This window comes from Anomaloglossus baeobatrachus, chromosome 7 (assembly GCF_048569485.1).
Source record: "Anomaloglossus baeobatrachus isolate aAnoBae1 chromosome 7, aAnoBae1.hap1, whole genome shotgun sequence".
Taxonomy (NCBI): Eukaryota; Metazoa; Chordata; class Amphibia; order Anura; family Aromobatidae; genus Anomaloglossus; species Anomaloglossus baeobatrachus.
The window spans coordinates 307,470,098-307,482,077 of NC_134359.1; the positions used below are offsets into that span (position 1 = coordinate 307,470,098).

The 11,980-nt window shown below is 49.5% G+C and overlaps 1 protein-coding gene across 1 annotated transcript; it reads left to right on the plus strand.

The window, feature by feature from the left end:
* Positions 1-10,863: 10,863 nt before the first annotated feature.
* LOC142246844 (taste receptor type 2 member 7-like) lies at positions 10,864-11,778 on the plus strand. The gene has a single exon (XM_075319894.1). It carries the CDS (start codon positions 10,864-10,866, stop codon positions 11,776-11,778), a length of 915 nt encoding a protein of 304 aa, XP_075176009.1.
* Positions 11,779-11,980: the final 202 nt, after the last annotated feature.

Below are 11,980 nucleotides of genomic sequence, written 5' to 3' on the forward strand. Positions count from 1 at the left end.
TGCCACACCATCGTCACCGGGCTCCCCAAACGGCAGCGGTGGTCCCTCACATTACCACACACCGTGGGTGGCGTCACGAACATTATCCCATTCACAATCCACATACATTCCCCCGTTTTATTCCGAGGCAGTCGTGCGACCCTGCCTCGGATCCGGAGACCCCTCAAACCACTGCGGATCCGGGTCCGAGCAGCCCGTCGGCTGTCGCCGGTGCGGCACACATGCACTCCAAGCCCTGATCCATGTACATATGTGTCCACTCTTTCCTTTATTTTTTTTTCCTGGGGCACTGTGATGTACGGTGGATAGATGTAGATGGCGTTGGTCGATTACTTCAACCCAGAGCTAAGAAAGAGCAAATTGTATCTAAATCAATCAAAGTCACTTTGTATTACCCAAAAATGTGCAGATTCTACTGATTTCAAACTTTTTCGAAATTGATTTGCTTGAATCCAGTAAAATGCTGGATTGGTATGAGATGAGATAGGGGTTAAAGTCAATAAAACATCAGACTTGCCGCTCACCTGCGCTGACCTTGTAGCTCTTGGTCCTTCTCCCACCCCCGGTGTGATATGATTTCTGTGGGGTCTTATGGTGCCAGCTCAGTCTTATTATACATCGAGAAGGTGAGAGCCTACCTGCTTATTCACACATCGGGGCTATCACTCCTCTCCTACCTGTTTCCACACCTATGCAAGCAATGGCTCCTCTCCTACCTGCCTCCTCACACATTGAAGCAATGGCTTCTTTCCTATCTGATTCCTCACACGGAGCAATGGCTCCTCTCCTACCTAATTCCTCACACATCCGAGTAATGGCTCCTCTCCTACCTGCTTCCACACCTATGCAAGCAATGGCTCCTCTCCTACCTGCTTATTCTTCTACCTGCTTCCACACCTATGCAAGCAATGGCTCCTCTCCTACCTGCCTCCTCACACATTGAAGCAATGGCTTCTCTCCTATCTGATTCTTCACACGGAGCAATGGCTCCTTTCTACCTAATTACTCACACATCCGAGTAATGGCTCCTCTCCTACCTGCTTCCACACCTATGCAAGCAATGGCTCCTCTCCTACCTAATTACTCACACATCCGAGTAATGGCTCCTCTCCTACCTGCTTCCACACCTATGCAAGCAATGGCACCTCTCCTACCTAATTCCTCACACATCCGAGTAATGGCTCCTCTCCTACCTGCTTCCACACCTATGCAAGCAATGGCTGCTCTCCTACCTGCTTATTCTCACATCGGAGCTATCACTCCTCTCCTACCTGCTTCCACAACTATGCAAGCAATGGCTTCTCTCCTATCTGATTCCTCACACGGAGAAATGGCTGCTCTCCTACCTGTTTCCTCAGATGTGGGAGCAATGGCTGCTCTTCTACCCGTGCTTCCTCACACATCAGAGCAATGGCTGCTCTCCTACCTGCTTCCTCACACATCAGAGCAATGGCTTCTCTCCTACCTGCTTCCTCACACATCCGAGCAATGGCTTCTCTCCTACCTGCTTCCTCACACATCAGAGCAATGGCTTCTCTCCTACCTGCTTCCTCACACAGAGCAATGGCTGCTCTCCTACCTGCTTCCTCACACATCAGAGCAATGGCTGCTCTCCTACCTGCTTCCTCACACATCAGAGCAATGGCTGCTCTTCTACCTGCTTCCTCACAGATCAGAGCTATCGTTCCTCTCCTACCTGTTTCCTCAGATGTCGGAGCAATGGCTTCTCTCCTACCTGCTTCCTCAGATGTGGGAGCAATGGCTGCTCTCCTACCTGCTTCCTCAGATGTGGGAGCAATGGCTTCTCTCCTACCTGCTTCCTCAGATGTGGGAGCAATGGCTGCTTTCCTACCTGCTTCCTCACACATCAGAGCAATGGCTGCTCTCCTACCTGCTTCCTCACACATCAGAGCAATGGCTGCTCTTCTACCTGCTTCCTCACAGATCAGAGCTATCGCTCCTCTCCTACCTGTTTCCTCAGATGTCGGAGCAATGGCTGCTCTCCTACCTGTTTCCTCAGATGTCAGAGCAATGGCTTCTCTCCTACCTGCTTCCTCAGATGTCGGAGCAATGGCTGCTCTCCTACCTGCTTCCTCAGATGTGGGAGCAATGGCTGCTCTCCTACCTGCTTCCTCAGATGTGGGAGCAATGGCTGCTCTTCTACCCCTGCTTCCTCACACATCAGAGCAATGGCTGCTCTCCTACCTGCTTCCTCACACATCAGAGCAATGGCTGCTCTTCTACCTGCTTCCTCACAGATCAGAGCTATCGCTCCTCTCCTACCTGTTTCCTCAGATGTCGGAGCAATGGCTGCTCTCCTACCTGTTTCCTCAGATGTCAGAGCAATGGCTTCTCTCCTACCTGCTTCCTCAGATGTGGGAGCAATGGCTGCTCTCCTACCTGCTTCCTCAGATGTGGGAGCAATGGCTTCTCTCCTACCTGCTTCCTCAGATGTCGGAGCAATGGCTGCTCTCCTACCTGCTTCCTCAGATGTGGGAGCAATGGCTTCTCTCCTACCTGCTTCCTCAGATGTGGGAGCAATGGCTGCTCTCCTACCTGCTTCCTCAGATGTGGGAGCAATGGCTTCTCTCCTACCTGCTTCCTCAGATGTCGGAGCAATGGCTGCTCTCCTACCTGCTTCCTCAGATGTGGGAGCAATGGCTTCTCTCCTACCTGCTTCCTCAGATGTCGGAGCAATGGCTGCTCTCCTACCTGCTTCCTCAGATGTGGGAGCAATGGCTTCTCTCCTACCTGTTTCCTCAGATGTGGGAGCAATGGCTGCTCTCCTACCTGCTTCCTCAGATGTGGGAGCAATGGCTGCTCTCCTACCTGCTTCCTCAGATGTGGGAGCAATGGCTGCTCTTCTACCCCTGCTTCCTCACACATCAGAGCAAGGCTGCTCTCTTACCTGCTTCCTCAGCTTCTCCAGAGCGACTCCTTCCCTTCTCTGCTGGGCCCAGAACCAGGCCATGTTGTATAACCGTGTGACCTTACCCCATGTGTGGAAAGCAGAGCTGCTTCTATAACTCTTTATACCACCTAGCGGCTGAACATAATAGGTACATCACTTTCTTGCAGTTATACGCTCCTTCAAAGTGTATATTATCTGTAAATGGAAATCTTAACAGTACAAACATAATGAGGCAGCTGATAGCTCTGCTACATCTTAAAGGGACATACAGTACATGTGGCACCCGTGGGTTGCCACAGTAACAGCACAAAGGGTTAACTCCCCACACACAACACCAAGACCTCCTGGCCAGAAGGGGGAGACCAAGCTGCTTCCCTGTATATTCTGGTGGGGAGTGGAAATGGTCAGTAGTTTCAGTTTGTTTGTGTGTGCAGCTGCAGCTCAGTGCAGAGCACTGAGGAGAAAGGATCTACAGGTTGGAAGCTGGCTTTAGCTCACTTCAGGATCCACTGACCAATTCCAGGCCTCGCTGAGGGTCTGAGGGAAGGAGACAGATTACACAGAGGAACATTCCTGGGAGGCAGAGCATTGCAGAGCTCACCCCAGTGGAGCACACAGAACGGATGCTGGATCCGAGACTGCAGGTTACATACTGTACAGTTACCACCAGAGAAGTGAGGATTCCACATTCTCTATCTGTACCACAGACACCGCAACAAACGCAGAGTTCAGGAACATACTAGGAAGGACTCGAGTTGCCTGTCAGGGCGGTACCTAGGAGCAGAGCAGAGCCGGCTGCCTAGTTCACACAGCAGCAGGGCCACAGACACACAGTGCAGGCAGGAAAGCCAAAACGGCCCGGCTGGGAGAAACCCTGAACCCCTCACAGACTCCATGGACAGTACTCTGCTGAATACCATCTACAGTAAAAGACAAAGAAACTGCAAAACCGTGAGTCTGCCTGTTTATTGTGCTCGTGTCCTGCACTCCCCCCATAGACTAACACACGTTTGCCCAGCTAAAGGATAGAGCCATCTGCCTCCAGCAGGTGGAGGAGCCGCGCGATATAGACTCTGTTCAACACCCTACAGCGTCACCCCAGCAGCCAGTAGTGCCAGTGACATCGGCCATGTCAGCGGCTGCTGCTAACCACCTGGAGCCGATCACTAATGAGGCTCTCCATCAAAGGCTTGATGCCCTGACAGACACTGTTGCTTCCATGGCTAGAATCGTCCAGGAGCTGCGTGGATCCAACTCTGCACCCAAGATGGAGTTGGCGACCAGCAAGGAGGATGTTCCATGGATGAGGCCTAGGAGATACCAAGCAACGAGAGGACGACCCAGCGACCGCTACCAGCCGGATGGACAGCCCATTTGCCGCCGTTGCAATGAGCCAGGTCACTTTGCCCGTGAATGTGCTTTAAATGGGGATCCCCTGGGGAGGCGGGCCGCTCCTCAGGAATGAAGTCTCAAGGTCCCTCACTCTGGCACGACAAGTACGTGGGAGGACGTCCAGTCATCCCCATCGTGCTGGATGGCATTCCGCTCAATGCCTTGCTGGACACTGGTTCCCAAATAACATCAATTCCGCATGTCCTTTATAAGAGGTACTGGGCTGATTCAGACGTTAGCAGTGGTCCATCTAATGTTGCATTGAATATATGGGCTAGCAATGGTGAATTAGTACCACAGGTTGGTTTCAGAGAAATGACCATTAAGATTGGGAGAGTAGAATTGCAGAACCAAGGTATTGTCATTGTTGATGTTGACCGACGAGAACGTGAACCAACTATGCTGCTAGGAATGAATGTAATTGAAAATTGTTTTGCAGAGGTAGGTACTGTCTTGCAGCAGATCGCCGAGACTGCCAAACCTGGGCAACAGAGACTCCTGCAGAAGGAAATTAAAGCCTTGATGCTGAAGCAGCAGGTAGAGATGTCAGGAGGTGAAATTGGCAGTGCAAGGGTAAGTGACCCAATACCCATTGTAATTCCTCCCAAAACTGAAATGCTGGTCTGGTCTAGAGCCGCAATAGGCATCAGAGGACGAGACTATCAGGCCCTGGTAGAACCCGTGTGCTCAGACAGTAGGCCCACTGTACTGACGGCCAGAGGAATAGTTGAGGTACATCGGGGAAGAGTGCCAATATGCCTTCTAAATTGTGGGGAAGATGAGGTCACCCTACCAAAGTATACTACCATGGCTAAGCTATATACGGTTGATAACAACGCCATCACCACCGTTGAGCCCTTGAAGCCATCAAGTCAGGCGGAGGACAATGGCTCAGAGGGAAAGTTGGAGGATTGGTGCCAAAAGCTACATGTAGGTACCGATTCTACACCCTCCCATCAAAAGCATGGAGTATACAGGGTAGTGAAAGAATATGAACAAATATTCAGCAAACACCCATTAGACTTTGGGCGGATCAAAGGGGTAGAGCACACTATACCCACAGGTAACCATCCACCCATAAAGGAGAGGTATAGACCAGTACCACCAGCTCACTACCAGTGCGCCAAAGACATGCTCAAAGAAATGAAAGAAGCAGGGGTAATAAGAGACAGTTGTAGCCCCTGGGCAGCCCCACTAGTGCTAGTTAGAAAAAAGATGGGACCATGAGGATGTGTGTAGACTACCGACAGATCAACCGCATTACACACAAGGATGCATACCCATTACCTAGGATAGAAGAGTCATTGGCTGCATTAAAATCCGCTACTTACTTTTCCACCCTAGATCTGACTAGTGGGTATTGGCAAGTTCCTGTGGCAGAGGCTGACAAGGAGAAGACAGCGTTCACTACGCCGATGGGCCTCTGTGAGTTCAATTGTATGCTGTTTGGACTCTGCAACGCGCCTGGTACCTTCCAGCGACTGATGGAGTGCTGCCTTGGACATAAGAACTTTGATACTGTCCTCCTGTACCTGGATGACGTCATAGTCTACTCCAAGACCTATGAACAGCATCTACAAGACCTGGCAGAAGTGTTTGAAGCCTTATCCGGATACGGCATGAAAATCAAGCCATCCAAGTGTCACCTTCTAAAGCCAAGGGTACAGTACCTGGGACATGTCGTGAGCTCAGAAGGGGTAGCACCAGATCCTGAAAAAGTTACTGTGATAAGAAACTGGCCAAGACCCACCAGCGTGAAAGAGGTGAGGCAATTCCTGGGACTGGTGGGCTACTATAGAAGATTTATAAAAGGGTTCACGAAGTTAGCAGCACCCCTACAAGACATCCTGGTAGGACAGTCAAAGAAGTCTGCAGCCCGAAATCCTCCTTTCCAGTGGAGTGATGAGAGAGAAGAGTCCTTTAAGAAGTTAAAGTGGGCACTGACAGGAGAAGAGATCCCGGCATATCCAGATTACCATCAACCCTTCATTTTGTACACGGATGCCAGCAACATAGGACTGGGAGCAGTATTGTCTCAAAAGCAGGAAGGCAAGGAGAAAGTTATTGCCTTTGCAAGCAGGAAGCTCTGGCCTACAGAAAGAAACCCTGAGAATTACAGCTCCTTCAAGTTAGAACTACTGGCAGTAGTTTGGGCTGTAACAGAGCGTTTCAAACACTACCTGGCAGCTGCAGAATTTACCATCTTTACTGACAACAATCCGTTGACCCACCTGGACTTGGCAAAATTAGGTGCGCTGGAACAGCGATGGATAGCCCGACTGTCAAACTACAACTTTGTCATCAAATACAGGGCAGGCTGGAAGAATGGGAATGCAGATGCCTTATCCTGGATTCCACACTCGGGGGACGTGAAAGAGGAACCGGAGGGTCTGGAAGAAATTGAGCTGCCGGCCTTTCACCGTCCTAAGGTGGGACAGTATCAACCGAGTGTCTACCAAAAACAACAGCAGGCAACTCTCAACCCATTAGCACACCACGGATGGGCTGACACACAGGACAGCGATCCAGCTGTGAAGCTAGTGAAAGAACTGCTTACACAACAAGGTGCGTACCCTAATCAGAACGCCCCAGCTGAGACACATCATCTCTGGAAAGAGAGAAGTAAACTGTTCCTGTACCAAGGGAAGCTCTGTAGAAGGCACACCAATCCAAAAACACATGAGTTGGTCTGGCAGATCATCGTGCCCAAGAGAGATGTCAAGATGGTTCTGGAAGCTTACCACGATGGTGCTGGTCATTTTGGTTGGAAAAAGTTGGAAGTGCTCTTAAGAGAAAGATTCTACTGGGTTGGCATGAGAAAATCAATTGAAGATTGGTGTAGAAAATGCGGACCGTGCAACCTCAGAAGAAAGGATCAACAGAACCAGAGAGCTCCACTCCAGTCCATAGTAACCAAGCAACCACTCGAGCTAGTCGCATTAGACCACGTCAAGTTGTCACCAAGCCGGTCCGGCTATGTCTATGCCTTAACCATCGTGGACCATTACTCACGCTTCTTAGTGGTGGTACCCGTGAAAGACCTTACAGCTAAAACAGCAGCTAAAGCATTCCAGACGTACTTTTGCAGACCCCATGGTTACCCAGGACAAGTCCTTGCAGATCAAGGTCCAGCTTTTGAATCACAGATCTTCCAAGAATTCTGCAACATGTATGGCTGTAAAAAGATCCGCACAACAGCATACCATCCCCAAACAAATGGCTTATGCGAGAAGATGAACCATATTGTGATTGACCTGTTGAAGACCTTACCAGAGTCAGAAAGAAATCAATGGCCAGAGAAATTGCCAGACTTGGTGGACTTGTACAATCATGTCCCGGTGAGTTCTACAAACTGCACCCCCGCTTACCTTATGCGTGCAAGGCCCGGTAAACTGCCAATTGATTTAGATATGGGAATTCTGAAGCCAGATGCAGAAGTTCAAGAATCCAATTGGGATACCCTACGTCAGCAACAGTATCGCCAAGTACAAGAATGCGTAGAGAAAAGTCTCCAACAAGCTAGGGGAAGACAGGAGAGAACCTTCAACCAGCATGCTCTAGCAACCCCACTGCAACCTGGTGACCAAGTTCTCAAGAGGAAACGACGCACAAACAAATTGGATAATCAGTGGGAAACCACCCCATATACAGTCTTACCATCAAGTATGGATAATCCCAAAGTGTGTCTCATCAGTAAGGATGAAGGAAGGACATCAGCTGTTGTGTCAAGAGATCAACTCAAACCATGTCCTGAAACCCTGAAGACACCAGAAGTCACCTTACCCGTACAGGTACAACCTGTCAAGGAGGAAGAAGATGTGTTCCATACAGTCTTAGGAGATTTCCCAAAAACATGGCCAAATTACTACGGAGCAGTAGTAGTCCCAATGATCGTCTTCCCTCAAGTGGTGGAACCAGCATCAGAACTCATACCACAAGAAGTCCCAAGACGAGAAGAACTAGAAGTCGAAACCGTAGAGGAAGAACAGATTCCTGGTCCCAGTGAGCTTGCCAGTCCTACAGTCAGTCCACCATCCTCACAATTACCAGAAACACCAAGTAGGTACACTTCCACTCACACCATTATGCTAAGTACACCCAGTACACCACCAGTACGCAAGTCACAGCGTAGTACTCAGGGTCAGATACCAGCAAGATATAAAGACTAATGTGGAATTGCATATAAAATGTACATATGTTATAATGTTTATATGAAAAACTGTAACAGTTTAGTGTACAGAAAAGGTGAGAGAAGAGTGGTGTAAGGTGGCAGCCCGGAGAGTTACAACTTGATCACATTGTTGGTGGCCCGAGGGCCGTGAGGCCTACTGCACTTACGACCAGAGTAGAGACACCTGTAAGAAGCGTTTGGTTGTTTAAATGTTTATATAATTGCAACATTAAGACCCATAAGCCCAGTACCTACAGAGACTATACTGTATGAACACTTACATATTTTTGGACATTTTGGACTCTTTTTGAACTTTAAGGTTTTTGTATTTTTTCCTTTTGAGACTCTGTATTTATATATACACTTGTTGTTGATAACTTGTTTGTTTCTTTCACAGTCCCGGAGTACTGTTCTTCACTAAGGGGGAATTTGGCACCCCAGGGTTGCCACAGTAACAACACAAAGGGTTAACTCCCCACACACAACACCAAGACCTCCTGGCCAGAAGGGGGAGACCAAGCTGCTTCCCTGTATATTCTGGAGGGGAGAGGAAATGGTCAGAGTTCAGTTTGTTTGTTTGTGCAGAGAGTGTAGTTCAGTGTAGAGAACTGAGAAAGGATCTACAGGTTGGAAGCTGGCTTTAGCTCACCTCAGGATCCACTGACCAATTCCAGGCCTAGCTGAGGGTCTGAGGAAAGGAGACAGATTACACAGTGGAACATTCCTGGGAGGCAGAGCATTGCAGAGCTCACCCCTGTGGAGCACACAGAACGGATGCTGGATCCGAGACTGCAGGTTACATACTGTACAGTTACCACCAGAGAAGTGAGGATTCCAGATCTTTCACCTGTACCACAGACACAAGCAACTTAGGAGAGTTCAGGAACATACTAGGAAGGACTCGAGTTGCCTGTCAGGTCGGTACCTAGGAGCAGAGCAGAGCCGGCTGCCTAGTTCACACAGCAGCAGGGCCACAGACACACAGTGCAGGCAAGGAAGCCAAAACGGCCCGGCTGGGTGGGAGAAACCCTGAACCCCTCACAGACTCCGTGGACAGTACTCTGCTGAATACCATCATCAGTAAAAGACAAAGAAACTGCAAAACCGTGAGTCTGCCTGTTTATTGTGCTCGTGTCCTGCACTCCCCCCATAGACTAACACACTGCCCCGGGGAAAAGGCTCTACCCGTGGGGAGCCGTCCCATCTCAAGCTGCCTTCCATTACCCCCGGAGGTTCTGCAGCAGCGGTGGTCATCTCTGATCACATTCCACGGGTGGCGTCACGAACATAACCCCCCTTTTTATTGTGGAACCAAGGAGCACAGACCGGGTCACGACACCGTGATCCCCTTTCCAGAAGCGACCCCTTGGCCCGGTTCTGGGTATCCCCTTAACCCCTGGCGACACATACATTTTTGGGGCATTGCATTAAGTCCAACACTCCCAATGCTCCGAGCTGGACAGTGGTTACATGGAGCGTCTTCCTCCCTGGAGGACCCGTCCTGTTCTGCAGTGCACAGACAACCCACTGATTTGGATGGTGAGAGCAGAGGCTGAGTGAGCCAGTCTAGTGAGGCAGTGATTCAGGTTCTTGTTCACACCACAGTCTTTCTTTCACACAATAGAGGGTTACAGACCCCTACACCCGGGTGCAGCCGGTCCATGTATCATGCAGTCCACACAATAAGCATTCAGATCATTCAGTGCTGGCCGGTGTCCGCTCCACACAGGCAGGATACATAGCACGTATTGTCAGTGTGGACCCCAGAGTCAGACACCCCCCGCTGGCTCTGCAGGAGTAATTGTGTTTCCCGGACATGGGCTATTGAAAAACCCGGCCTGAAGGGAGAGATCCGTCCCACTACCAAACCTTCAGAACGCTCCAAAAATAAAAACCCAAACTGGTCTTATTAAACAAGATACCTGGTCACATGTCTTAATCGAGTCCATCCTCTTATTTTGTGTTGCACTCGCAGCGGTGACTGTAATTACACCACACTCCTGCCGGTTTCACAGGGTCTCCAAGCACATTCTGAGGGATATATCGCGACCTTCATAGATGACAGCTGTCCCTTCCTCACAATGGGAACCGTATGATGTCTAATTCACCCTGCGGTGACAGTGCCAGGATTACACCTGATCGCGAGGGTCCCGGAGGCGGGACACATTGCAGTCTGCTTTTTCTTACAGTGACTGTTGTAGGATGTAACAGGATAAGCCTTTTATTATTCTCCCCTGCAATGTGTTCTGTAGCTGAAATTTGCACAAATGTTGATGTAATGAAACTTGCAGAAAATTTGCATCATTCAAACTCAATGTACTGACCAGTTTACATAGGCTAAAAACATAAAGTAGACCGGGAGGAGAGCGGAGCAGGCAGCAGCCGGACCATGCCTTCCGTGTTCTGGACCCTTGTGCTGATCGTCCTCTTCCTGGACACTGGCCTTTCACTCTCTCTGAACGTCTGTATAGTAATTGCTGCTTCCAGGAGCATAAAGAATGGAGTGAAGGTGTCTCCACCAGACGTGATCCACCTGGTGATGGGACTGGTGGGCCTGGTGCTGCAGTGCTGCCTGACGGTGCAGAGCTATCTCTTTGTCCTTCACACTTCCATCCTGTTTATGAAGAAAACATACGTACCTATGACTATACTGAACCTCGCTCTGATTTACTTCATGTCTTGGCTCCATGCCTGGCTTTCTGCTTACTACTGCACCAGCATCGCCAACTTCACACATCGGCTATTTCTTTGGTCCAAGAGGACAATCCCAAGCTCCTTGTGGCTCCTTCTCCTGCTGTCAGCGGTGGAGTCATTAGTCATTGGCGTCTCATCCATCTGGTCTCTAATTGTTGAAACTGAAGACAGTTCTTCTGATAATTGCACAGATGAAGTCTTTTTTGTCAAGGGAACATTTTACTTTAGTCTTCTCCATGTACAAATAGCCACAGTTCTGGGCTCCTTCCTGCCCTTCGTTCTTACGCTCCTCTCCATCCTGCTCACATTTTCCTCGCTTATAAGACACATGAGGAGAATGAAGAAAAGCTATTGTGGAATCACCCAACAAGCCCACATCAAGGCCATCAGGAGCATCAGCCTGCTGCTGTCACTCTCTGCTGTCTTCTGCATCGCCCAGCTCATGTTATTCTCAGGTAAAGCAAGTTCATCTCCAGATGTCCTGATCACCATCAGCTGGTTCTTAATCACAGTCTTCCCAACAGCCAACGCCATCATTACAATCCAGGTATCCTCCAATATCCAGAAGACATTTGTGAAGACATTCTGGGCCAGAAAACGTAGAAACTGATGACTACCTGGAAATGTCCTTGTGCCTTGTCTCCTCCTCAGTAGAATTCTGGAGACACCTGAATCAAGTCAACTGCTCTAAGTAAGATGATGTCCTTTCCGGCTCTCCAGAAACAGATTGCCTTCTAGCCTTCATAGTCTGACCACCTCCTGCCCCATCATGGTTCATCCTGCCCCATCATTGTTCACCATCACCTCCTCGT